The sequence below is a fragment of the Carcharodon carcharias genome, chromosome 4 (genome assembly GCF_017639515.1).
Source record: "Carcharodon carcharias isolate sCarCar2 chromosome 4, sCarCar2.pri, whole genome shotgun sequence".
Classification (NCBI taxonomy): Eukaryota; Metazoa; Chordata; class Chondrichthyes; order Lamniformes; family Lamnidae; genus Carcharodon; species Carcharodon carcharias.
The window spans coordinates 178,849,432-178,876,484 of NC_054470.1; the positions used below are offsets into that span (position 1 = coordinate 178,849,432).

General features: G+C 42.8%; 1 protein-coding gene across 1 annotated transcript in view; it reads left to right on the plus strand.

Annotated features, from left to right (window-relative positions):
* The first annotated feature begins 269 nt into the window (after window positions 1-269).
* gpm6ab (glycoprotein M6Ab) overlaps window positions 270-27,053 on the plus strand; it is a 311,060-nt gene continuing 284,276 nt past the window's right edge. The window contains exon 1 of the mRNA XM_041186261.1: window positions 270-658. Coding sequence (XP_041042195.1) covers window positions 622-658 — 37 coding nt within the window. The 5' untranslated portion in view covers window positions 270-621. The remainder of the gene's footprint in view (window positions 659-27,053) is intronic.

Sequence of the window (27,053 nt, forward strand, 5' to 3'; positions counted from 1 at the left end):
TTTGTGTTCAATTTTAGAAAAATGGGCATATAGACACACACACACACACACACACACACACACACACACCCTGTGTTTCTCTGGGTAAGAATGATCAGCACAAAAGCCCTCAGGCAACTGGGCTTTCCCACTGTGGAAAGAGGGGGAGATGGGTTGGTGGTCTTTTCTAATGTTAATGGAACACCCCTTCCAGAAATGCTGTGTGCTGGAAAGCCTCCTCATCGACTAAGTCACCAAAATCCCGCACAAAACACAAATTGTTGAAATCATTTTGTTCGCAGGAGCAAATCATTCTGAAGGGGAAAGCACAATTCAAAGTTGTGTCTGAATTCAGCAGGCTCAGTCAGTTCAATACATGCTTACAGTGGTATACAATGGGCAGTATTCAGGAGAAAAATTGATAATCTTCACGGAAGAGTAATTTGAATGAAATTACACTTGACAAGCAATCTCGAGGCAAAGGAGGGAAGTGAGAGAGTAGGAGCCAAGCTCTGAGGACTTGCCCAAGCCACAGCTACAAGGAAGATCCAGAGGAAATTTCTTTTCCCTCTCTCTTCCTAAGCTCCTAATTGAAGCTTTTGTTTAATTCTGTGCAGCATCTCGGGCTGACAGCAGACAGCAATGGAAGAGAATATGGAAGAGGGACAAACACAGAAAGGTACTGGTTAAAGCAAATACATTAAAAAGCTATTTTTTTCCCCCTGTTGCTCTTACTTGGCTAAGGTGCATGGTAAATGTGTAAGTTAATATGTGTTATTAGTTGGATGCTGTGATTTAGTTTATGTTGTGTTCCTTTCAAAAGCTGCTTAATATCTGTGAAATTACTGCAAATGTATCTATGTACCTATCTAACTGTATGTGTGGATATGTATGTATGTGAGTGCATACGTGTGTGTTTATGCATGCATGTGTCTTCGTGTGTGTGTGTGTGTGTGTGTGTGTGTGTGTGTGTGCGAGTGTATATTTGCATCTCTTTATGTAGATTTATGTCTGCAAGGATTCTGATTTAAAAAATGATAGAGTTGTTTGAAATATTTATGCTGTGTGGGTCTTATTTGGACTGTCCATGAGAATTGTCTTTGTTGGCTCTCATCTACTTCATGCCTTTTTATACCTGTCTGAGCACATCGTGAATTCAAATTCTAAACTCAAATGAAAATGAGTTATTATCATCTTATTTGTTTGAAGTGACAGAGTGAATCTACGAAGTGAGATATTATACAATATTCATGATTTATGCACATAAGCGTGATATTTTAATTTATCCTTTGAAAAAAGTTTTCTCTAAATCTCTATATCACCTTTTCCATATCTTTTATTTTCCTCCAGTGATTATATTTTTCTGTACAGATCTGTGTCACCAGTTTGAAGGTCTGATTTGTTTAGAAAAAGATAACATGTTGTGAAAACGCTGGGGCTCTTGAAAAGAAACAAAAGCGTTTGGCAAAGGAATGCTTATTGTTTAATGAACATACTACACAAGAGCTTTATTCTGGGCACCATCACCAGCCCCTTTATACTGTTGAATGCTGGCCGTCAATTAGTGATCTGTCTGCTTTTTTTCCCTTGCTCTGTGCACTGGATCTTGAGGTCTTTAGTCTAAATTTGGCATCCAACTTCTGTCTCCCTAATTGCTCATTTGCCTTGGGGTGAAGGACTGGCTGTACTCTGTCCTGTGTTCAGTGTAAGGCCTTGTTTAATGCATAAGATGAGATTGCAATAGGAAACAGAATGATAACCTCAACATAGCTGCCATTTTGAGTCATGATACCTAATAATATGGCATGAAAAAATGTTACAGTCACTTTATTTAATTATATGTATATGTTTTACTTCCTATGATGATTTTTATTATGCAATTGAATGTCCTGATCAATCAGTTACCCTGACACTACCAGCAATTGCCATGCTCACTCATTAGAAGTGACCCATGAAAAAAAATAACCTCGATGGAAACACATTTATTATCTTGACTTAAGTTACTGTTCTATATCAAGTGAATTTTAAAAACACAGCTGTCACCTCAACATATGTGCTTCAAATGACTTCATCTGGTACCTTCTAGGATTTAACATGGAGAAATGTTTGCACTGTTTACTGGTCAAAGGGAATTACATTCTACTTTTCTAAAACAATTAGTAAGGATAAAGGAACAATATTATAAGAATTGAGGTTAATCGTTAATGGAATTTGAAGGAGCGTCGATCACGAAACTGGGTCTAAAACCTGAAATTTATCAGCAATAAGGGCTCTGATGAAAGAGGTTTTACTCCACTGTCTATAAGTAGTCTCCTATGGAAACTAAGGTTCGAAGTTTTCAACAAATAGTCATGTTTATCTTTTTAAACCAATAAGTTTTAGGTGTCTAATGATTACTTTCTATAGTTAGTTAACCTGAATGACTGAATTGTAGGTATATAAACAGAGCAACTATTTTCATTATTGGGCTATTCCCAGTACGTTAATGCTTTAATTAGATCGCTCTGCTCTAAGTCCATTACAACAACTAGTCAGATGTTTGGTAGATTTAGATGGATATTCTAGTCTCACCTACTGCAATCCTAGAAACTGAACTGAATATTCCATAAACCTTATGCGGTTGCTGAGTGCTTTTAAAAAAAAAATCAATTAATTTTCACCGAATCACAATATGAAAATTAAGTTTTTAATTGGGATGGCACAGCAATGGTGAACACAGGTTTGATGTCCCCAACTCCCCTTGACCAAAACCAAGCTGCTTTGGGAAAGATGTTGAACAGAGGCAAGACATCTCAATGCAGGAGGAAGGGAGAAGCAGAAGGAAGGGAGAAGCAGAAGGAGAGTCATTGCTGGGTCAAGGCCATGTGCCTCCTAGCAACTATGTGAAGAGTGGCGTTAATGGCTTGAATCGAGGTTCAACCTCTGAACTACAGGAGGTACATGGCCCAGTGAAGTAAGTGAGGAGATTGGTTAGCTCAGTTAGCTATATGGTGAGCATGTGCTAAAGAATGGCATGGGTTCAATTCCTGTACTGGCTATGGTGGTTCATAGAGACCTGCCTCCTCATCTTGTCCCATGCTTGAAGAGTGGTTTCCCTTAGCAATATATAACCAACTCTGTCTCCCTAATAGCGAGAGACATGCCAATGGTCCTTTGTGGACCATGGCTAATTACCAGTGAGGTAAGTACGAGGAGAACAATAGAAGGATTTCATGCAGAAAAGTTTGGCACTATGATCTGCGGGGGAAAAAAACATTCTAAGATACAGCCTGTTATGAAGTAGAATGCTCCAACTGAAATAGTGCTGAAAGCAGATTCAGTAGTGACTTGGGAAAGGGATAAATAGTTGAAGGGAAAAGAGCTGCAGGGCTAAAGGGGAGAAAGCATGGAGGTGGGGACTAATTGGATAGCTCTTTTAAAGAGCCAGCATGATGGATTGAATGGTCTTCTCAGGTGCTGTATGTTTTTATGAAACAAGGTAGATGTATAGGAACAAGTTAGAATGAAAAATGGCTTTAACCAGACAAGTGAAATCCAAAGAAAGAAAGAGCTTTAATTTATATAGAGCCTTTCGTGATCTCAGGGCTAGGTCACTCCATTTCCTTGGGTGACCAAATAATAATGGGATGTAAAAAATCTGCAGTTGTTGACTCATCTGGAAATTTCAGGGTCAACAAGAGAGCAGCTCATTATGGGAGATGCATGTCCAGCAATCACAATGCCCATGGTGGTTGGAAACTCTAGTGCTGGCCTGCCCATGAACAGGGGAAAGAATGTTGCCCAGACCTTCCTTCATATCCCCACTCAACCCTGGCCATTGTCTCCATGGAGGAATACCTAAAGGGGCCGATCATTATCTTTGTTTCTTCCCACATTCATTCCCCCAGAGGCCAGTCTGCCTCAACTCACTACCAGCCTCAACTGTTATGCTGGTTTCCAACTGAACCAAAGGAACAGAAAGGTTCAGAATAGGGATCCCTGCCCTTTCGCTCTGTCCCTTGACTGCTCTATCCTTGCAGGAGAAGAATAGAGGTCCCACCCCTCACAAAGGAAACTCCTGAAAATGGTGGAATACAACACAATCATGGTTATAGGTTTCACACCTTTGAGATTGCAATCCCAACGATTCTATCTTTTCATTAGGATTGTACTTGTCTTCATTCCTGACCTTCGGAGAATCTTGTGCTGAATGGAAATTATGAGTCATAGAGTTATTGCAGCACGAGGATTGATGTTCATCCATTAATTTTCATTGGGGTGTGCCATGGCCTCAATTGTGGTGAATATTTAACATTTCACCATACCTTACAAGAGTAATATCCTGCATTCATAGTATCCTTAAGTTAAAAAAAAATCTGCAGCATTAGAAAATTCCCTGTACATTTGCATTAAAATAAACTAGAACTGAATAGTACAATATGTTTGAGCTCTAAATCCTGTCTAACTGTTCTATTATATGGTAAAGCAGGAGTTCACACCAAAAACTCTCTAAATAAGAAGTGTCTTCACAGAGCTCTGTGTCGTGAGGCGATGGTGTCAAGTACAGGGCAGGCAGTTGCCAACAGGGAGGAAGTGAAAGTCAGATGCTTTGCCATATCTACAATGCTGGTTGTACACAATTATCACAAACCTGGGCATGGGTAACCTGCCCTTACTCTTAGCTGGGAATTAAACTGTACTGAGCCCTGAAAGCAGAGAGAGAAAAAAAATCGAATGAATATTGGATAATAAATGAAAACAAAAATCTCCATGAAGGACAACAACTTATACTGATATAATACCTCCATCATAGTGAAACTGCCCAAGGCACCTCAAAAGACCCTTAACAAATACAGTTTAACACCGAACCGCATAAGGAGATGGAAGGACACGTGACCAAAACCTTGGAGAAAGCGGTAGGTTTTGTAGAATGCCTTAAAGGAGGAGAGAGCAGTAGAAGTTCGGAAGTTTAGGGAGAGAATTGCAGAGTTTAGGGCTGCTGAAAACATGGCTGCCAGTAATGGAGCAATGAAAATGATGGATGCACAAGGGGCCAGAACTGGAGGGTTGCAGATATCTCGGAGGGCTGTGGAGCTGGAGGAGGTTACAGGGATAGGAAGGAGAAAAGCCATGGAGGTGTTTGAAAAGAAGGATGAGAACCTTAAAACCCAGAAGTTAGTAGATCAGATGTCACTGCGGCTCAGCAAGCACACAGCAAGCAAAATAGCCCTTCTTTAAGATTTAGTTCATTTCTTTTGATTACCCAAATATGGAGGTGCTGAAAGAAGTCACGAGACAACGGCTGAAGATTGTGGACAACCTCTGTGGAAATTTATGGATGAATGCCTAAAGAAGATATGAATCCCTGGTGTGGAAATTGCTCAATTAGAACATTCAAAATATGCAATAACATTCAGGAGGGCATGGAGTATTTTGGATGGAATTTTTAAAACCACGACAAATGGAACAGCTCCTTGAATGATTCTCGTGGAAAATCCTTACAAAGCAGAAATAACTTGCATGGCATAATAACAATATCACAGAATCAAGGATTGCTATGGCGCAGAAGGAGGCCCTTTGGCCCATCGTGTCTGTATCGGCCTCCGAATGAGCAGCTCACCTAGTTCCATTTTCCTGCCTTTTCCCTGTAACCGTTCACATTCTTTCTTTTCAGGTAACAGTCTAATTCCCTACTGAATAGTTCAATCGAACCTGCTTCCACCACACTCTCAGGCAGTTCATTCCAAACCCTAACCACTCACTGCATAAAAAAGTTTCTCCTTTTATCACTTTTGTTTCTTTTGCTAATTAGTTTAAATCTGTGCCCTCTCATTCTCGATCCTTTCATGAGTGGGAACAGTTTCTCGCCATCTATTCTGCCCTGACCCCTCATGATTTTGAATGCTTTGTGAAATCTCCTCTCAGCCTTCTTTTCTCTAAGGAAAACAGTCCTAACTTCTCCAATCTATCTTCATAATGGAAGTTCCTCATCCCTGATTTGAATGGTTTGTTCAGTTAAGTATATGAGGGGGAAATGAAAAATAGAAGGATATTCTGATAGAGTTAGATGAAGAGAAGTGGGAGGAGGAGGCTTGTATGGAATATAAACACTAGCACAGAGCAGTTGAATTGAATGGCTGGTTTCTTCGCTGTTGGCAATGTAATTCTCTTTGTAATTCTATGCTACAGCAATAACGGAAGATTTTGGTGTGACCAGAGCACAGCATATTGCACCAGTAAGTGATAGGATAAGCTCTAGGTAATGAACGACCAATTTTAGCCACGAGGTGGTTAAGCATAGCAGTTTTAGATGCCTCTGACAGAAAGGGAAGGGACAACAGTGCTCTCTACTACACATTGCTTCATGGCTAGCATTGGTGCAGCATTTTTGATTACTCCTATTGGTTGGCTGGAGTCAAAAGTCTGAGTTTTCGTCTCGGGCTCAGGAAACATGAATTGAAGCAGTTCCCAACTTCACCAACCTGAACCAGTCACCTCACCCCCATACCTGCCACACTTTCATTTCTGTGAGATGTGGATGGGCAAGGTTCAGGTCTGGCTTATCCCTAGGCAGGCTCAAGGCAGCGTTAAAGGCGGGTGGGTGCCAGAGTGGGCTAGTTAGAAAGCCTGTCCCAGTTCTCGGGGACATCGACCCAGATTCTTCACGAGTCTCAACCTGAACCAATGCAAACTCTTCCTGTCTACAGGAAATCTTTATGGGGCTCTTTTTGAGGGGAAATTCAAATTTCCAGTCCTGTGGCCTCAGTTTTGCCAACTCCCGCATGCATTCCTGACCTTTTGTCACACAAAACTTTGGCTGGATGTGTTGTGTTTCTGCAAATAAAATAGCCTATAGTAAGTAAGGAGAATTATTGACTTGTGGATTTTTGGAAACACAGAAATGGATGATCATAATGAAATGTAGCTTTTATAACTGTCCCATTGTGCTCTTGTTAAAACAAAAACTATTGTTCATTTGACACACGATTTATTGTGGAGCTTATAAAATGGCTTTGATAATACTTATGACCGGTGAAAGTCTTAAAATTGACCAGGGTTAATAAGCTTTTGATTTCAATGGGGAAATAAAAAAAAAATCCTGTGTATGGCATCACACTGTGCTATAGCAGGCATACTCACATAACACAGGTGTGCAGTACTCTACGGGGGGAGATGGTGGCATTAGTGGCAATGCCACTGGACTAATAATCCAGAAAAGTCAGTCTAATGCTCTGCGGATGTGGGTTCCAATCCCACTACAGCAGCTGGTGGAAATTAAATTCAATTAATAAATCTGGAATTGAAAGCTAGCCATTGACAATTGTCACAAAAGCCCATCTTGTTCTCTAATGCCCTTTAGGGAAGGAAATCTGCCATCCTTCCCTGGTCTGGCCCACATGTGACTCCATACTCTTAATGGCCCTCTGAAATGGTGTGGCAAGTCACTTGGTTCAAGGGCAATTCGGGATGGGCAATGAATGCTGTTCTTTCCAGCAACATCCACATCCCATGAAAGAATAAATTAGTGTTAAAAAAAAGTATTTTAGATGGATGTGCTATAGCCACATTACAATGCTATACAAATCAAGGCTGTGCTTTAGAAGGAATGCATAGTATTGCATTGAGCCACAGGAAAGACCTCTTCTAGGGACAGTTAAGACTGGAACAACCCTGAGGTTTTTTTTAGGCCTTGAATTGAGCTGAGGCCCTCCAAAAAGGGCATCAGTTAGCCTCCTGCTCCTTGCCCAGGGAGTCCCACCATCCCTCTCCTGGGTTTTGTAGTAGCTGCAGCAGAAGGTAAGGGAATTGATTGGGATGCCGGACCCTGCCTTCTTGCCAGGGTGCGGCAGGGTAGTGAAAGGGGCAGCTGCAGGCCTTCCCCACTGGAATAAATGGATAGAAAAATCAGCTCAGTTTGTGGATATAATGATAGGCCTCCCTGCATGAATTTCTTTCCTTTTTAAGTGCTAAAGCAAAGGGAAGTCCAGCCTTTGGATTTATTAATCATGGTTGTTTGGCTCTGAAATGTCAACTTATAGTTCAATTTCTAGACTGCTACAGAGTTTCTGCCTGACAATGAACATCAGAGTTTGGAATTCTGTTGCTTTAATTGATATAAGGTAAGGAATGGTAAGATTGTTGAACTATTTGTGGAGGGAAGGGAAGATATTGTTTGTAATCAAAAGCCTCCAACCCACTCGTGCTCCTGTGTTGGTGCTTAAATAGACTGTATGAACAAATTAGAGTTAATTTTTTGATGAGCCTATGAACCTTGCATAAGCCACTGAGATGAAAAGCCTTTAAGTGGCAGCTAGATAACTATGGGATTGAAGGCTGATAAATCCCCGGGGCCTGATAGTCTACATCCCAGATTACTGAAGGAAGTGGCCCTAGTAATAGCGGATGCAATAGTGGTCATCTTCTGAGATTCTATAGACTCTGGAACAGTTCCTACAGATTGGAGGGTAGCTAATGTAACCCCACTATTTAAAAAGGGAGGTAGAGAGAAAACAGGGAATTATAGACCAGTCAGCCTGATGTTGGTAGTGGGGAAAATTCTAGAGTCCATTATAAAAGATTTGATAACTGAGCACATGGAAAACAGTGGCAGAATCAGACCGAGTCAGCATGGATTTCTGAAAGGGAAATCATGCTTGACAAATCTACTGGAATTTTTCAATGATGTAACAAGTAGAGTTGATGAGGGGGAGCCAGTGGATGTGGTTTATTTGGACTTTCATAAGGCTTTCAACTAAGTCCCACATAAGAGATTAGCATGTAAAATTAAAGCACATGGGATTGGGGGTAGTGTATTGAGATGGATAGAAAACTGGTTGGCAGACAGGAAACAGGGTCTTTTTCTGAATGGCAGGCAGTGACTAGTGGGGTAGCATAGGAATCGTTTCTGGGACCCCAGTTATTCACAATATTAGTTAATGATTTAGATGAGGGAATTAAATGTAATATCTCCAAATTTGCAGATGACACAAAGCTGGGTGGGAGGGTGAGCTGTGAGGAGGATGCAGAGATGCTTCAGTGTGATTTGGACAAGCTGAGTGCGTGGGCAAATGCATGGCAGATGCAGTATAATGTGGATAAATGTGATATTGTCCATTTTGGTAGCAAAAACAGGAAGGCAGATTATTATCTGAATGGCTATAAATTGAGAGAGGGGAATGTGCAACGAGACCTGGGTGTCCTTGTACACCAGTCGCTGAAGGTAAGCATGCAGGTGCAGCAAGCTGTAAAGAAGGCAAATGGTATGTTGGCCTTCATAGCCAGATAATTTGAGTATAGGAACAGGGATGTCTTTCTGCAATTGTACAGGGCCTTGGTGAGACCACACTTGGAATATTGTGTGCAGTTTTGGTCTCCTTATCTGAGGAAGGATGTACTTGCTATAGATGGAGTGCAGCGAAGGTTTACCCGATTGATTCCTGGGATGGTGGGACTGACATATGAGGAGAGATTGTGTCAATTAGGATTATATTGGCTGGAGTTCAGAAGAATGAGTGGGGATTTCAACCTATAAAATTCTAACAGGACTAGACAGGGTAGATGCAGGAAGAATGTTCCTGATGGTGGGGGAGTCCAGAACCAGGGGTCACAGTCTGAGGATATGGGGTAGACCATTTAGGACTGAGATGAGGAGAAATTTCTTCACCCAGAGAGTGGTGAGCCTGCGGAATTTGTTACCACAGAAAGTAGTTGAGACCAAAACATTTTATGCTTTCAAGAAGGATATAGCTCTTGGGGTGAGAGGGGTCGAAGGGTATGGGGAGAAACCGGGAGCAGGCTATTGAGTTAGATGATCAGCCATGATCATAATGAATGGTGGAGTAGGCTCAAAGGGCCAAATGGCCTACTCCTGCTCCTGATTTCTATGTTTCTGTGTGATGGACAATAGGGTTGAAGGATATGTTGGTAGAGTGGAGTAAGTGGAGGCTCACATGGAGCGTAAACACCAGCAGAGACTCGTTGAGCCAAATGGCCTGTTTCTGTGCTGGAAATTCTGTGTCATTCTATATAATTTTACGATTTGCTATGAAAATCCGACTACATTGTCACCACATTGGCCAGGTGGTGTAGCGATTTTTCTTTGCCGGACAAACTCTGCAAGGTGGCTTTCCAGGATTTTATAACGTGATCAAGTTAAGATTGGTGAAAATAATTGTCTTGCTGCCAGATGTGCAATGATGTTATTGCATCAGTTAGCCCTTGTATTTGTTCCATTGTGATTCACAGACCATTTCACTGCTAAATTGCAGGTGGGTGTAAATGAGGACGAGGGCAACGCTTATAAGGTGAAATCTCTTCAGGCATTTAAAATAGCCAGCACCCAGGTATCAAGCTGAATTCACAGGCTGAAAGGAAATCATAGTTCTTTCTGTGGAACCAATCCTATTTCATATCAACATGGATTCCAGTTCCTGGTTCAACGAGTGGCTAGGACTCATGGGGCACTGCTTCAGGGTAAGGGGACGATTATTTAGGACTGAGAACAGGAGAAATTTCTTCATTCAAAGGCTGGTGAATTTTTGGAGTTCTTCCCAGAGGAACGTGAATGTTCCATCATTGAATATATTTAAGGTTGACATAGATTTTTGGTCTCTCAGGGAATCAAGCGAATTGGGGAGTGGGCAGGAAAGTGGAGTTGAAGCTAAAGATCAGCAGTGATTATATTGAATGGCACAGCAGGCTCGGTGGGCCATGTGGTCTACTCCTGCTCCTGTTTTTTATGTTCTTACGGTATTAGCTAGATGAACTTTATGTAACCTGCCTGATCTTCCTCTCAAACCTATGGAAATTAAAGACTGGTGGAAATAATCACACTGGTGCCAAAGATTACAGTGAGCTGGATTTTACATGGCAGGAAGATAGGTAAACCAGGGTGGGTGCCCACTGGGTGGGTGCCCAGTCCACCCCACCACCTTCCCACCTACCCCTGAGCTTATCCCCATAATACTTGGGGGTGGGTGGGCACTAAAATTGGCAGCCCGCCCACCATGTTTAAATAAATAATCAAGGGTCAATTAGGTTTGTTACCAAGCCAAGTGATCCCAAGGATACACTGCCCGCGCCGTTAAATGATTGGCATAGGCAGTTGTGCGGGAGTGGGCAACCCGATATTTTTTAAAAATTCTTCAAAGGGTGGGAAGGAAGGGGGTGTTCTATCTTCTGGGGTTGCCCCTTGCTGATCAGGGGTGGGTGCCCCCCCCCCCACTAAGATAGGACCCCCTCCCCCTTTCTTCCAACCCACCTGCTGCCTTAAACCCACTACCCCCACCCCCTGCCAACCCCACCCCAACAAATCCAAACCCTCCCTGCCCAAGACCCCAGACTTACCTGTTTCAGTAGATACATTGGGCTGCCCTCTGATTCCTCATTGCAGTCCCAGCAGGGCCCTTTAATGTGTTCTTGCCTCTGCCAAGACTGATGGAGCTGCCGCGGCTCCTAGGGGCAGGACTTCCTCCCTAGTGAGGGGCTCCTTCCCACTCTGCCCCATTTAGCCCATCTACTAGCCATCCCAACATAATATTCCACAATGATGTTGTTGCTGATCTGCTGTTGAAACCATCCATGTATTTTTTACCTCTAGACTTGAGGATTCCAATGATTTCCTAGCCAGCATCTCACCTTGCATCTTCTGCGAACTTGACCTCCTCCAAGATTCTGCTGTCTATGTCCTAACTCGCATTGAGCTCCATTCACCCATCATCCCATGCTCACTGACCTATATTTGTTCCCAGTCTGGCAATGCCTCAATTTTAAAATTCTCATTCTTGTTTTCAAATTCCTCCTTGACCTCACCCAATCCAGCTTTTGGTCATCTGCCCTAATGTCTTTTCTGTGGCTCGGTGTCAAATTGTGCCTGATAACCGCTCCTGTGAAGTTTACTATTGGGATGTTAATTATATTAAATGCACATTGTACCAATGCATCACCCAGTACCTACATCATTCAGCTCTTACTCTTGATGACGTAGTGACTCACAGGGCATTTTAATGTTACTTAATGCTTTGGTCTGATTTATGATCCTATCAAATTGAAAAATTCCACTGTGTGAGGTAAGAATTCAGCTTTGGCTAAAGGTGTAAATTTGAAATAAGAGCAACAACTATTTATATTTATATAGCACTTCAATGTAATGAGGTGTCCCAAGGCGCATTACAGGAACATGATTCTGAGCCACATAAGGAGATGTTAGATCAGTCAACCATATGCTTGGTCAAAGACTTATGTTTTAAGAAGTGCCTTAAAAGAGGAAAGTGAGTTGGAGAGGCAGAGAGGTGTAGGGAGAGAATTCCAGAGCTTGTGGCCCAGGCAACTGAAGGCGCGACATATGGAGCAATTAAGTTTGGGAATGCACAAGAGGCGAGAACTAGTGGAATGCAGTTATCCACGGGGTTTGTGTGGTTGGATGAGGTTGCAGAGATATGGAGAGGCAAGGCCATGGAGAGATTTGGAAACAAGGTCGAGAATTTTAAAATCAAGATGTTGCTCGACCGGGACCCAAGATAGGTCAACACGCACAGTGGTGATAGGGGAATGGGCATCAGTGTGAGTTAAGGGGGCAGTAGAGTTTTGGGTGACCTCAAGTCTATGGAGGAGGGTAGAATGTGGAAGACCAATCAGGAGAGCATTGGAGTGGTTGAATCTAGAGGTGCAAACAGCATGGAAGAGGGTTTCAGCTGCAGATGAGCTGAGACAAGGAGGTAATAGATCGACTACTGATCATATGCCCTGCCCATTGTTCCCTTCCATTTCAGGCAGCAGGGTAAGAAAGTGGGCAGGGAGTGTGGCTGATGGTCTTTAAGTGTTTTCTCAGAAATGATCTGTTGCCCCCAATCTGAATTTTACCTCATGTTTTTTTTTGTCTCACACTCTTCACTTACTTGTCACATCATTCACAATTGCAATAGAATTACATTGCGCCAGAGTCTTTAAGGCTGTAATTTGTCTTCAACGCTATTATATATCACATTACTAATGCGGGCCATTACCTTACTGCTGATGGTCAAAATCAGTTAAAATGTTTGGAATTAAAATTTCACTGTAAGATTACAATTCCAGCCTGTTTTCTGACAATCCAAATTGGCAAGCTGTGAAACCTGCTGTAGATATGGAATGGCTCTATTCAAATTGAATAATTATTTAATAGATTGATTGAAAATGCTAAATAGGTTACTGATGCTTTGTTGCAGATAAAAGGGATTGCATTGAAACTGTAACATTTTGATCTGTTGGGCAGTATGAACTATTAAGCATTTACAACCTTTGTTCCACAGAGTGTGTTCCAATGAATACATTAAAAAAAAACAGCAGGATGAGGCTTCACAACACTTGATGTGCACTGTTGCTATGGTGACAACCTGGACTTGTTTCATAATCAAAGCTCTTCTCCACCATGACTGTTGCCTATGGGCCAAGATTAAGACTCGTGGGTCTGCTAAATAGAGAATTTTAATGCACAAGGTCCGTTCTACCCCAATTTTAATTTAAAAAATCTTATTCCCTTACACTTTTTTTTCAATATAGATGTCCATGGAATTTAGTTGCACTAGGTGTTAAGATAATTCAATTTCTTACGTGAGGTTTAAGCACAAGGACTGCACAAAGGTTGTAAATCAGGGACCCTTTATTCCACAGCCATCAAATCCTTACGAACATTAATGGAAAAGCTCAACTCAGAGAAATAAAGTATTTACAATGGATGTCCACGGCCGATACTCTAGATCCACCAGAATATTGTCAAGAGCTTAACTTCTGATCTCTAATCAGCTGGGTAGCAGAGTTCAGTTGGTGGAGCTTCTATTGCTAATTTTCCATGGCAACGGGAACCAGGTTACTTTGTCTCCCAAACTCGAAGGCAATCTTCCTCTCTTCTTGGCTTCCCTGACTCAAGGATGCTGTGCAGGTGGCCCAGCTAGGCCTCCAGCAGCTAAAAGCCTGCTCTACTTGCCCTTTCCGGTTCTCTGGCCACTGTCAGAGGCTTTGGGCTGGCCTACCCAGGGCCATGGCTCCTCTTTGCTGTAACCCTCAGTTCCCGGGCCTCTGCCTCTTCCCCTTGCTGCTGTTCTCCCTTTCTCTCTCTTTCATTCCTCAAGGCTTCTGCCTCTGTTCCTTCTTCAGCTCACAATCTGGGCTTTTGTCTCGGCCCCCTTCCTTCTTCAGCCTCCGCTCCAGGCTTGGGCTCAGGCCCCCTCCAGCCAATGACTTTGCTTCTTGTCCTGAAGGGAGGGCCCCTCTTATGTCAATGACCTCTGCTGGCGGACCTGAAATCCCGGCCCAAAGTTGGGAGTCGGGATGTGGAGATCCAGCTTAGCTTCCCCCGCTACAAGTTGAAGAGCATTTCTTCTTCATAATTCACTATTTCCTGGTTGATGAATTCTATCAAAAACACTGTGAGCTAAGTGGAATAAATTTTCACCCTGACCAGACTGCCTCCATCAATATTAATATATATTTTTTTAATTCATTCATGGGATGTGGGCACCGGTGGTTAGGCCAGCATTTATTGCCCAGCCATAATTTCCCTTTGAGAAGGTAGTGGTGAGCTGCCTTCTTGAAGCTTCTTGAATGGTTCATCTGGTTTCATTCTCCCAACGCAAAACATCGCACACCAGGCGTGCACATGCCACTGGGCATGGAGGACGACATGCTCACTGCATGCCCAACTTATGCCCATTAAAGTGATTGGATGGAGAATCATGTGGGCCACACTGTCAATGCATCCTAAATTGTGGCATATATCACAGCATGCAGAATCATTTCTTAAATTACATACTTTCAATTCCCTCCACAGCCACACCCCTGCTTATCTCTGTAACACGCTCTGGCCTAACAACCCTCCTAGATATCTGTTCTCCTCCAATTCTGGCCTCTTGCACATCCTCAATTTTAATTGTTCCACAATTGCAGGACATGAATTCAGTTGCCCAGGTCCTAAACTCTGGAATTCATTTCCTACATATCTCCACCTCTCTACCACTGCCCATGACCTACCTCTGTGCACTTGCCTTAATATATCCTTACCAGACTTGGCATCAAATTTGATCTAATCACACTCCTGTGAAAACACTATAGAAATGCAAGTTGTTGTTGATGTCTTTCAAACTAGGAATTTTAAACATTGCCCATTTAGTGAACCAGAACTTGACAACTTCCTGGGCCTTCCTGTTTTATTCACTATTGTAGCATATTTAAAATTATGGTTAATTCTGGTGAAAAGGCATTGGCCTGTCACGTTAAATCAGTTTCTAGTCCTATGAATGCTGTCTGACCTGTTGAGTGCTGTTTTTAATATTAAAACAAACTGGATTAATTCCTGCCTTAATATCATTGGCAGAGGAAAAGGCCACAATCTCATTAAGTGCTTGCTAAAAGCAGAAAAGGCTGAAAATAAACAGTAGATCAGGAGCGTCTGTGGAGCATCAGAAGTCAGCCTTTCAGTCAGCCGTTCAGATCTAAGATCTTTGCATTTAAGGGAACACTTGATAAGCACCTGTGATTTGCTAGAATGGTACCGGGAAGGTGGCTGGAGAAATTCGAGAATCTGGGATTGTTCTGCTTAGGAATTTAAGGAAGAGAAGGATATGCTGATAAGGTTAGATGAAGAAGGATGTGAGGAGTGTGCAGCTTAAACACCAGCATAGGCCAACTGGACTGAATGTCCTGTTTCAGCGCTGTACATTCTGTTTAATCCTATTTAGACTTGTTTCATTAATTGCTTGTCCACTAATGTCACGAAAAATCATTTTCAGGTTTCAATAAATATTGAGGGAATTTGTATTTTTTAAGGTTTAACACTCGTCATTAGCCCTTAATTTCTCCATAAAAGGAGTAATGTGGCATAACCGATGACTTGCTAATTATCGAACCTGCTCAGTCTTCATTCCATTGAAGTCAGGTTAACACCCAAGTGATGAAGTTGAAAGTTATTTGCATTATTACTGCATGCTTATTTGTGTCAGTTGAATAATGGGTGATTTATATAATGAGCCTTGTTAATATAAATGTACTTTATCACTCTGTGTTTCTTGGAAACAGAATTCCCCACAAACTTTATGTTATTGAATGGTTAAGAAGAGTTTTACCAAAACGGTACCAGGAATGTGCATCTTGGATGTCCTGCTTCAGTGCTGTACATTCTATTTAATCCTATTTAGACTTGAGTATCTGGGATTGTTCTGCTTAGCAATTTAAGGGGATGGTTAATTGAGATGTTCAAAATCATAAAGGGTTTTGTTAGAGTAAAGGAAACTTGATACATAAAGAACAGGCAGCGAATCAGACAATGAGCTTTAATCTACATCGTGTGAAGACAGAATTCATCAATTATGATGGCTTTCTCAAGTGTGGAACAAAGCCAGCAATGCTGAACAATCTCAAGGAACTCTATGGGCATTTATCTTATTGAAACCAATTCATATTTTCATAAAACTATCCGCTTTTAATGAATAGGGATGGACATCATTTGCAGCTCCCATGCAGCAAATGGTTGATGGGTGTCTCCGAGTTGCAGATACTGCATCTCTTGGGCTAGTGTTAGACATTTCCCATTCTTTTTATTTCTGCATGTAATATATTGCCTGCATTCCCTGAGGGATTATCCATAAAGCTTTTCCATTTTTATCTCCTCTCCATCGGTTCCCATGAAGGCAGGAAATAAATATCTCATGAAGGTTGGAGATAAATGCTTTAGATTGTAATAGTTCAAATACAGGACCACATCAGATATATCAGTCTGCTTTTCACACCTCCAGAGGAAAGATTTTGGCATGCCTCCCTTGTAACATATGCATCACTGTTAAATTCCAGGTATATGCCAGAATGGCCTTACGATCCCTAGTGATCATGATATAATGCTGCTGCTGTGCTCACGTTCATCAGTGTGTGTGTCCGGCTGTGCTTCATTATTTATTAACATCATGAGTTTAAAAGAAAAGTCAATGAGGATATGGAACTGCTTTTTATATCTGAATTGTGAGTGCTTGTGGGAAGAATCCATTGACAATGCTGCTATATATAGCGAATTCTGAGATCTTCTTCCTTGTATAGTTCCTTAACATCATTGAACAATATATTATGTTACCCCGGACAGACGAAGAACTCCTGAAAATAAGCTTGAACATTGGAAGCATAAAGTATGACGTGAAAGAATCAATTTTTGCTGATGCTGCCATGGGCCAGAATGTTTTTACAAGGGAGTGATCTATTGAGTGTAGAAGATGTTGTAAACAGCAAAAGTCACGTGTGAGGGAATAGCAATGTGACCTGAGACTAGGGAGGAGTTACATCCTTGAAATATGCACCGATGTTATACTGCTGGAGTTGGTAGACTATTATTTTTAGTTTTCGTAAGCATTTCTTTGCTAACAATGGGTGACACGCAGGCTGCTATAATCGAAATACGTGATTTAAACTAAAGTCAGACTTTGCAGTGTGATTGGAACTGCCTTTATACTTGTGTTTAAGTCATTGTCTTTTAATGAGAACACACTCCATGGGCTGAATTTTAGCAAAGATCTAGAGGTGAGCTAGGAGGGTGTAAAATGGCAAGGAAAAGCAAGGGTTGGAGCTCCCATCACTTTCTCACCCACCATGGAATTCTGCATGCGGCTGGGAAGGTGGAATACAGCCCTCCCACCCAGAGGTCAACTGTGCCACTTGAATGTTCAATTAAGGGCCTCTTCTCATCTCTGCTGGCATTTTACAAGCAGTGGGTGTGTTCTCTGCAACTTGGAGAGACGACTCAGTGAATCCTGGTGGCCTCCCTGCTGACCTGAGAGAGAGTGGGCCCTCCTAAGTGAACATTCTGTGATGCATGGAGTCCTATCCCTACCATCCCCCACTCCCAGTGGCAATGGCCCCCTTGTGGCAACAACCTCACTCCTGTCCTCACGGGCCAGAACTCTCTCCAATTGCTGGGGCCAGCCTGACTTACCCCAGTGACCCCTGACTCCACTAATCTTGCTGCGAGGGTGATGTCCATCACTGCATCCTCTCTGCTAGGTGCATTCCCAGCACTGACCACCTCTCCAGGTGGCACTGCTGGGACTGAAGAGCTGCCGGTCCTCTGATTGGCCAACAGCTCTTTGAGAAAGGTTCCTATCCCTTAGAGGGACCATGGCCACAACGGCAGCTAATTGTCTTTACGATGACCGAAAAGTAAGCCTGGGGTCCTCAAACATCTGAGGAAGGATTGACCCCAGCATTCTGATCCATCATTCTGGCCCCCACTGCTCTGCAAAAAATCAGCCCTAGCTGTTACACTGGGATAAATCAATCAATGCTTGTTTTCACCATGATTTTGAGCTGCCTTTCACTTGTTCTTAAACTGGAAACATCTTCATGAAATAGCTGTTACTTGGCAGAGTGAAGAACTACATTAGCAACTCAATGACCTCATGACAATGCATCAATCTGATGAAAGAAATGATTGCCAATTATTTTTTACAATATTCCTTGAAGCTGAAATTCCACAGTCAGTTTATCTGTTTTAAGGCTGCTGCTTGTCTGTCAAGGTGGATTAAATAATTCCACCAAGTGTGGAACTGCATCTTGTATAATTTGAATCTAATCTGCTCCCGCAGCAGCATCATAACCCATGTATTACATCTTTTAGCAGGAACCTCCATGTTGACTATTACAAAAGATTATACTTAAATCCCATTATTTCCTGGGTGAATTCAATCTCTGGTCTTGCTGATCACAACCCATATGAGATATGTTATATTCTTACATTGTGTGGTGTCATTGGGGAAACTAGATGTGAATCACTGTTTATGATTCATTGCTAGTTTCAATTAACCTCTGTCACTATTGAGCAGTTATCTATAACTATCAAGATGCATGCAGTGCAATTCTTAATAAGTAAATGTGACCTTTTCTAAGCGCAACAGTTAAATACCTTTATAACCCTTTGTAATCACAACCTGACATAAAGTACAATCTCAGAATGAAAATATTAAATTAATTTGGACACATTACTAATGATTTTTTTTGTCCCTGTAAAAATTTCAGTCAAAAGTTTGCATAATGAGGAATGAATTGTACAGTGCAGAAGGAGGCCATTCTGCCCATCATGTTGCATACAAACATACAAATTAGGAGCAGGAATAGGCCATCTGTCCCATTGAGCCCGCTCTGCCATTCAACAAGATCATGGCTGATCTGATTGTGGCCTCAACACCACTATCCTGCCTTCTGCTGATACCCTTTGATTCCCTTGTTAGACAAGAATCTATATACACTACCTTAAAAATATTCAATGACCCTGCCTCAATTACTCTCCAGGGAAGGGAGTTCCACTGACTCACAACCCACTGAGAGAAAAAAATTCTCCTCATCTCTATCTTAGATTGAAGACCCCTTATTTTAATCTGTGTCCCCTGGTTCTCATCTTTCCACAAGGGGGAACATCCTTTCAGCATCGACTCTGAAAAACCCGCTGAGGATTTTATATGTTTCAATAAGATTGCCTCTCATTCTTCTAAACCTCAATGGATGCAGGCCCAACCTCATTCCTCATAAGATAACCCTTCATTTCATGAATCAGTCTAGTGAAGCTTCTCTGAATTGCCTCTAATGCAATTATGCCCTTTTTTAAATAAGGAGACCTAAACTGTACATAGTACTCCAAATGTGATTGCGTCAATGCACTGTACAACTGTAGCAAAACATCCCTACTTTTATATTCAATTCTCCCTGCAGTAAAGACCAATATTCCATTTGCCTGCCTAATCATTCGCTACATACGTAACTTTGAGATTCATGTACCAGGACACCCAGATCCCTCTGTACCTCAAAGTTCTACAAGCTCTCTCCATTTAGATAATATGCCGCTTTTCTATTCTTCCTGCCAAAGTGGACAAGTTCACATTTCCCCACATTATATTCCATCTGGCAAATTTTTACCCACTCATTCAACTGATCTATATCCCCTGGCAGACTCCTTATGTCCTCTTTACAGCTTACTTTCCTACCTATCTTTTTGTCATCAGCAAATTTAGTAACTATACATTTGGTCCCTTCATCCAAGGTACTGATATAGATTGTAAATAGGCCTGCAGATTTGTTCTTTGTGAGTCTATATCCAATTCCCGTTTGAAAGTTATGGTTGAATTTGCTTCCACTATCACTGCTGTTATGAACTCAAAGACCAGTCTTTCTAGTGTAGAGTCTTTATTGAATTGAATGTTTCATGGCTGCTCAGACATTCCTACTTGGTGATGGTCACATGGCTATAGCAAGTCAGGTAGGACATGTAATGATGACTGCATTTCAAAACACAAATATTCCCCTTTTCATAATGAACAAAAGACAAATTTTCATGCACTATCATGCATAAATGTGAGTTACCCAAGTTACCCAATGTACAACAACTGTTCTTATGCAGTAACAAACTGTTCATTGTTCTCGTCAGTTGCTGCTTATGCATTGCATACATAGCTGTTAAATCGTGCAGGTCTCTTAATGGTACGTGTGCACATTGTCATTGGTTGTTCATCTAGGCGTTGTTCCCTCTTCATAGAGTGTCGTTCCTGTAGCACTTGTTGTTGCCGTGGTAATAATTGCTGGTATTCCATTGCCATTGTTGGGGACCGGTGGACCTCTGGGAGTGATGGTCATTCTTTTCTCTGTGCAGCTGGTGACATCCCATTTTCCTGATCGGCCACCTGGAGTGAAGGAACAGCTTCTCTAATTGTTCATATATGCCTGCGGTTGCGCCAGTATATTTGGTCATTCACTTCCACTGAGTATGATAGGTGTAACAACTGCTCTCTGCACGTCCCAAGTTGTCTTGTGGGCTGACTTTTGTTGACAGCATTGAAGGTTTGTAAAAAAAAAACAAAAAAACTGCGGATGCTGGAAATCCAAAACAAAAACAGAATTACCTGGAAAAACTCAGCAGGTCTGGCAGCATCGGTGGAGAAGAAAAGAGTTGACGTTTTGAGTCCTCATGACCCTTCGACAGAACTTGAGTTTGAGTCCAAGAAAGAGTTGAAATATAAGCTGGTTTAAGGTGTGTGTGGGGGGGGTGGAGAGATAGAGAGAGAGAGAGGTGGGGGTGTGGTTGTAGGGACAAACAAGCAGTGATAGAAGCAGATCATCAAAAGATGTCAATGACAATAGTACAATAGAATACATAGGTGTTAAAGTTAAAGTTGGTGATATTATCTAAACGAATGTGCTAATTAAGAATGGATGGTAGGGCACTCAAGGTATAGCTCTAGTGGGGTTTTTTTTTATATAATGGAAATAGGTTGGAAAAGGAAAATCTTTATAATTTATTGGAAAAAAAGGAAGGGGGAAACAGAAAGGGGGTGGGGATGGGGGAGGGAGCTCACGACCTAATGTTGTTGAATTCAATATTCAGTCCGGAAGGCTGTAAAGTCCCTAGTCGGAAGATGAGGTGTTGTTCCTCCAGTTTACGTTGGGCTTCACTGGAACAATGCAGCAAGCCAAGGACAGACATGTGGGCAAGAGAGCAGGATGGAGTGTTAAAATGGCAAGCGACAGGGAGGTTTGGGTCATTCTTGCGGACAGACCGCAGGTGTTCTGCAAAGCGGTCGCCCAGTTTACATTTGGTCTCTCCAATGTAGAGGAGACCACATTGGGAGCAACAAATGCAGTAGACTAAGTTGGGGGAAATGCAAGTGAAATGCTGCTTCACTTGAAAGGAGTGTTTGGGTCCTTGGACGGTGAGGAGAGAGGAAGAGAAGGGGCAGGTGTTGCATCTTTTGCGTGGGCATGGGGTGGTGCAATAGGAGGGGGTTGAGGAGTAGGGGGTGATGGAGGAGTGGACCAGGGTGTCCCGGAGGGAGCGATCCCTACGGAATGCCGATAAGGGGGGTGACCAAACGTAAACTGGGCGACCGCTTTGCAGAACACCTGCGGTCTGTCCGCAAGAATGACCCAAACCTCCCTGTCGCTTGCCATTTTAACACTCCACCCTGCTCTCTTGCCCACATGTCTGTCCTTGGCTTGCTGCATTGTTCCAGTGAAGCCCAACGTAAACTGGAGGAACAACACCTCATCTTCCGACTAGGGACTTTACAGCCTTCCGGACTGAATAGTGAATTCAACAACATTAGGTCGTGAGCTCCCTCCCCCATCCCCACCCCCTTTCTGTTTCCCCCTTCCTTTTTTTCCAATAAATTATAAAGATTTTCCTTTTCCCACCTATTTCCATTATATAAAAAAAAACCCCACTAGAGCTATACCTTGAGTGCCCTACCATCTATTCTTAATTAGCACATTCGTTTAGATAATATCACCAACTTTAACTTTAACACCTATGTGTTCTATTGTACTATTGTCGTTGACATCTTTTGATGATCTGCTTCTATCACTGCTTGTTTGTCCCTACAACCACACCCCCACCTCTCTCTCTCTCTATCTCTCCGCCCCCCACACACACACCTTAAACCAGCTTATATTTCAACTCTTTCTTGGACTCAAACTCAAGTTCTGTCGAAGGGTCATGAGGACTCGAAACGTCAACTCTTTTCTTCTCTGCTGATGCTGCCAGACCTGCTGAGCTTTTCCAGGTAATTCTGTTTTTGTTTTGAAGGTTTGTATCCTGACTGGCTCTCCAAGGCTCAACTCTGACAATGGATTGGCAGTCTTGTCAAAATGAACTTTGACTTTGTGCTGTTTCACCTTGATTTCTTCACGCATGCCAGTTGCTACTTTTGGTTTCAGTAGCTATTTTGCTATTGGAAGAGGAGTTTAGTCTTTGGGCTGGCCTACTTTCCATGCCTTCAGTCAGTGTATTTCTTCACTTGAGGATTGCCTTGTATACATTGAGCTGGATTTGCTCAATTTCTTGATGATTTCTTTGGTGATTTTCACTGCCACCTCAGCCTTTCCATTCAACTGGGAATATGATGTGTAGTGTTGAATTTTCCAACCCTTTGTGAAACGGCTGAATTCTTCACTCGTGAACTGAGGGCCATTGTCACTCATCACAATATTTGGAATGCCATAATGACTGAAGTGTGTTTTCAAGCATTCTATTATCTCACCTGTCATCATTGAAGTTAGCTGGTCTATCTCCCAGTAGTCAGAATAACAGTCTACAATGATAAGATAATTAGTTCCTGCTATAGTGGTTTACTCCCAGCTTCATCCATGGTCTGCCTGGGATGTCATGGGTCATCAATGGTTCGCTAACTTTTTTAGCTTGATACTTGTTGCAAGCACTGCACTGGCCAATGTGGTCTCTAATTTTATTGCTCATATTTGGCCAATGGAGCAGTTCTCTTACATTTCTTACACTCAATTCAATTCCTTGATGGCTTTCACGGATGGGCTTCAGCACCTCTCCTCTCATGTCCTTAGGATGATGACTCTATTTCATTTGTGCAAGATACTTGGGCTGTCAATTCATCTCAATGTGCCAATGTCCAATGTGCTCTTGTGACCACAGGTGTGTCCTGGACGCTCTCAGGCCATCCTTTCATCACTACTTGTTGCAGTACTTGGAGAGTTGATTCTTGTTGGGTAGCTTGCTTGAATTGAGAAATGTGCTTGCCTCTCAGGTTCAATGTCTCTGCAGGGTTGATGGCTTCCAGAGAACGTTGAGCTGCTGCTTCACATTGAATCAGGAAGATTTCACATTCTGTTGTAGCATCCTCAGGTTTCTTCATTGGGATTGTTGCCCTTGACAGCAAGTCAGCGATGTACATTTATTTCCTTTGCTTGTATATCACATCCAGATGATATCTCTGTAAACAAAGTAACATCCTTTGCAGATGCTTTGGAGCAGGTAGCAGTGCTTTGAAAAAAATGCTTTGAAGTGGCTTTGTTGTCAGACTCCACTGTTACTTTGTCTCTCACAAGCAGGTGTTGATGAAAATGCTCGCAAGCAAAAACAATAGCCAGACACTCTTTCTCAAACTCAGCGTAGCATCGTTCAGTTTGCATTAATGTCTGAATGCAAATGCGACTGGTTATCCTTGTTGCTTTAGGATTGGGCTGCAAGACCAGTCTTGCTGGTGTCACACTGCAAGGTGACTTCTTGAACATTTCAGTAGCTGTGGCTTTTCTTCCAGCTTTTCAAAATTCAATCTCAGCTCCACTCCTGAAGCCATGTTACAAGCTCAAATACTACAGTCTTCCTGGTGTAGTATTGAACTGAATGTATGATGGCTGTCCCCAGACATTCCCTCATGGCAGAGGTCATATGACTATGGCAAGCCAGGTAGGGCATGTAGTAATGATTACATTTCGAAACCCAAATGACTACAATTCAGACCATAACAACTGACTGCATAAAAATAATTTTCCTAATCTCAACTCAGGCGCTTTTCCCAATTACCTTATAAGTGCCCCTGTACTAACCATTTAGCCAGTGGAAGCATGATGTCCTTTGTCAAAGCAGCATATAATTTCAAAGATTCCTTTTAAACCCCCCTTTAGTCCCTGCTCTAGGAAAAATAGCAGCTTCTCTTGTCTCTCTGCATAACTGAAGTCCCTCATCCCTGGTACCATTCTGATAAATCTCCTCTGTACCCTCTACAAAGAATGAAGTAAGATTTTGGAAAGGGACCAGAGTTAAATACAGGCCATCAGATGACAAACTACATATTGTTTAGATTTTGGTACATAGACTCAAAAAGAAAAGCATTTACACGCTTTCTACAATTTCAGCCACTGGACTTATAATAAAAATCATAGCTATGGTCCCCTTGTTTTGCAAACAGATTTCTGGAAATTTCTGACTATTTTGCATCTCAATTTTCCTACTTCTCTATTTTTAACCAAGATATCAATCTCTGGGAAGCTTTGTAAATGCTATGTTAGTGCTGTAATATGAGCTGTCTAAAGAAGTCTCTACTACTTCAGCCATTGTAAAATTCAGGTTGCCAGTGCACATTTTGAACAGCTTCCAAAGAGCCCTATCAATCGATAAGACAATGAGATGCCCCCAGGTTGGACTTGGAAAGAGATAAATGGGAGTGAAGTAAGGTAAAATAAGTGGCCAGACTTTCAGTAAGCTAACTGCTACATTCAGAAGCTGTTTTCTGTATGAATGGCTATTTTTCTTTTCCAAGAGACAGTTAAGAACTGGTAGGCAGTTGCAAGATTCCCTTATAAATGTGCTGAAGCTTGAAAGTTGTTTTTTTTTTTGACGAAGGTTTGTTCAATATTTTATACTATTTGGATCTTTTCTGCATTCTGACTTACGAGTGGAGTTTGAGAGAAAACTTAATTGGAGGAACCTGGACATTATTGACCACACCCGGTTTCCTCGCTAGGTCGTTTAGCAGCAAGATCTTGAGACAAGGTAGAACACTTGAGGGCAGGGCAGTTTGAACCTATTGGATGGCCACCTGTCCATTTGGGGGGGGGGGGGGTGGTGGGGGGGTGGGAAAAAGCCCCTGGCTGGAATTTTCTGGCCCTGTTGGCATCGGACGTCATGCAGACCAGGGTCGGGGGGTGTGAAGGGGGGAAAATATGGCGAGAAGGCCAAAAATCGGTTTCTTGCCATCATGAAACCGCCTTGCGGTTGTCCACTCCACCCATCAATGGAGGGCTGTTTCCTGCCAACGCACGTCGGGAACCTAACTTAAATATTTTGGCATCTCATTATAAACCTTGTTCATCAGAATATCCCCCCAGTGCTGGATTATCCAGGCACGTTGGCGTGATTGCAAGCCGATATGTTTTACAACTGTACATAAGCGATGTGCACCTGGCGAGCTGCACTTCACTCGGGATTTTGAGTTTGTTTGCCTATCTTGCTTCAGGCAGTACTTACCGTTATCAGCACCAGGCTTCACAAGCAGCACCACATCACTTTTAGAGGCTCACAGGCAGGTCTTTACCTACCAGACCAGCTGTAAGCTGGGGGTGGCTTTTAAACAGCTGCAGGGCTAAGGCTTGCTTGGGGATGGGGGAGAAGTGGCGTCAGGCAAGGGCAGAGGCTCCAGGGCGAGGGCTGTACTGGGGAAGGGAGGTAAACCAGGGTGTGTGTGAGGGCGCATGTTGATCTGTGCAAGTGGCCTCAAGATGGTGAGGGCTAAGGAGGCAGTCTCCAGAGGAGATGAGGCCAGATGGACATGTGAGGGGGGCACGTGAGAGTGAGTGGTGATGTCCCTTGAGCTGGCATTGAGTGAGATGCCAGTGAGTGTGCAATGGGCTTGTAAGTGTGAGGGTTTAGAGTAACCAGATGGTTTCCTTTCACTGGTGAGGCCATTCATCCATTTTCTGCACTGGATGGTCAATCTTTTGTGTGCAGCATTGGCACTGCCCACCTCTGCTATCGTCTCTAAGCTGAAGTGATGAGGCTGAAGGGCCTCCTGCGGCCAGAGCGGGAGCTGAGGACATTATGGTGGGCATCTATGGTGCCCAGAAGGCATCCCAGGGAGGCGTCACTGAATTGGGGGCTGCACTCTTCTTGGTTTTTAGGGCCATGTCTTTAGTGGAGCAGTCTTAGGCTACACGTATGTGTACGGCTGCAATTTAAATATGGCACACTGAGCGTGAAACAGTGGTGAGGTAACGGTGTGGTGGGGAAATCTGACGCCGCCCGCCAGTGAGACGGAATGTTTCCTGTGGCTGCATAATTAATGAGGCGGGAATGGGAGGATACAACGCGAAAAGCCTCCATTGCAGCCGACGGGAATAATGGCCTTTCTTCCCACCTCTACCACACTTTGTGCAAATCTGGGATGATCCTGCCCACTGTTTTTTTAGGTGTGTGATTTCTGCACAGCATGCAATTGCTCTGCGGTATGCCAACCTTACCCTCTAACAATTTTAACAAACTTTGATGCGTCCAGAACAGGCTGCAAATGTGAAAATGGCATTCCATACCATTATAAATACCTCCAATTGAGCCAGAAGTTCCAAGGGGCATAAAGAGATGGGGAAGAGGTGGGGGGGAAGGGGGGTGGGAGGCGGTCAGTTCTGCGTAATTGGGCCGTGAGAGGTATCTCTCTCTGAAAAGGCTCATGATTCCTGTCACAGGCACAGACACGGAGCATGGTTGCAATGAGAACCATTCTACTGCTAGAAATATCATCACGCAGCAGTTGGCATGCTGGTGCGACACTTCTGCTACCTAGGCTGACCAAGTCCAG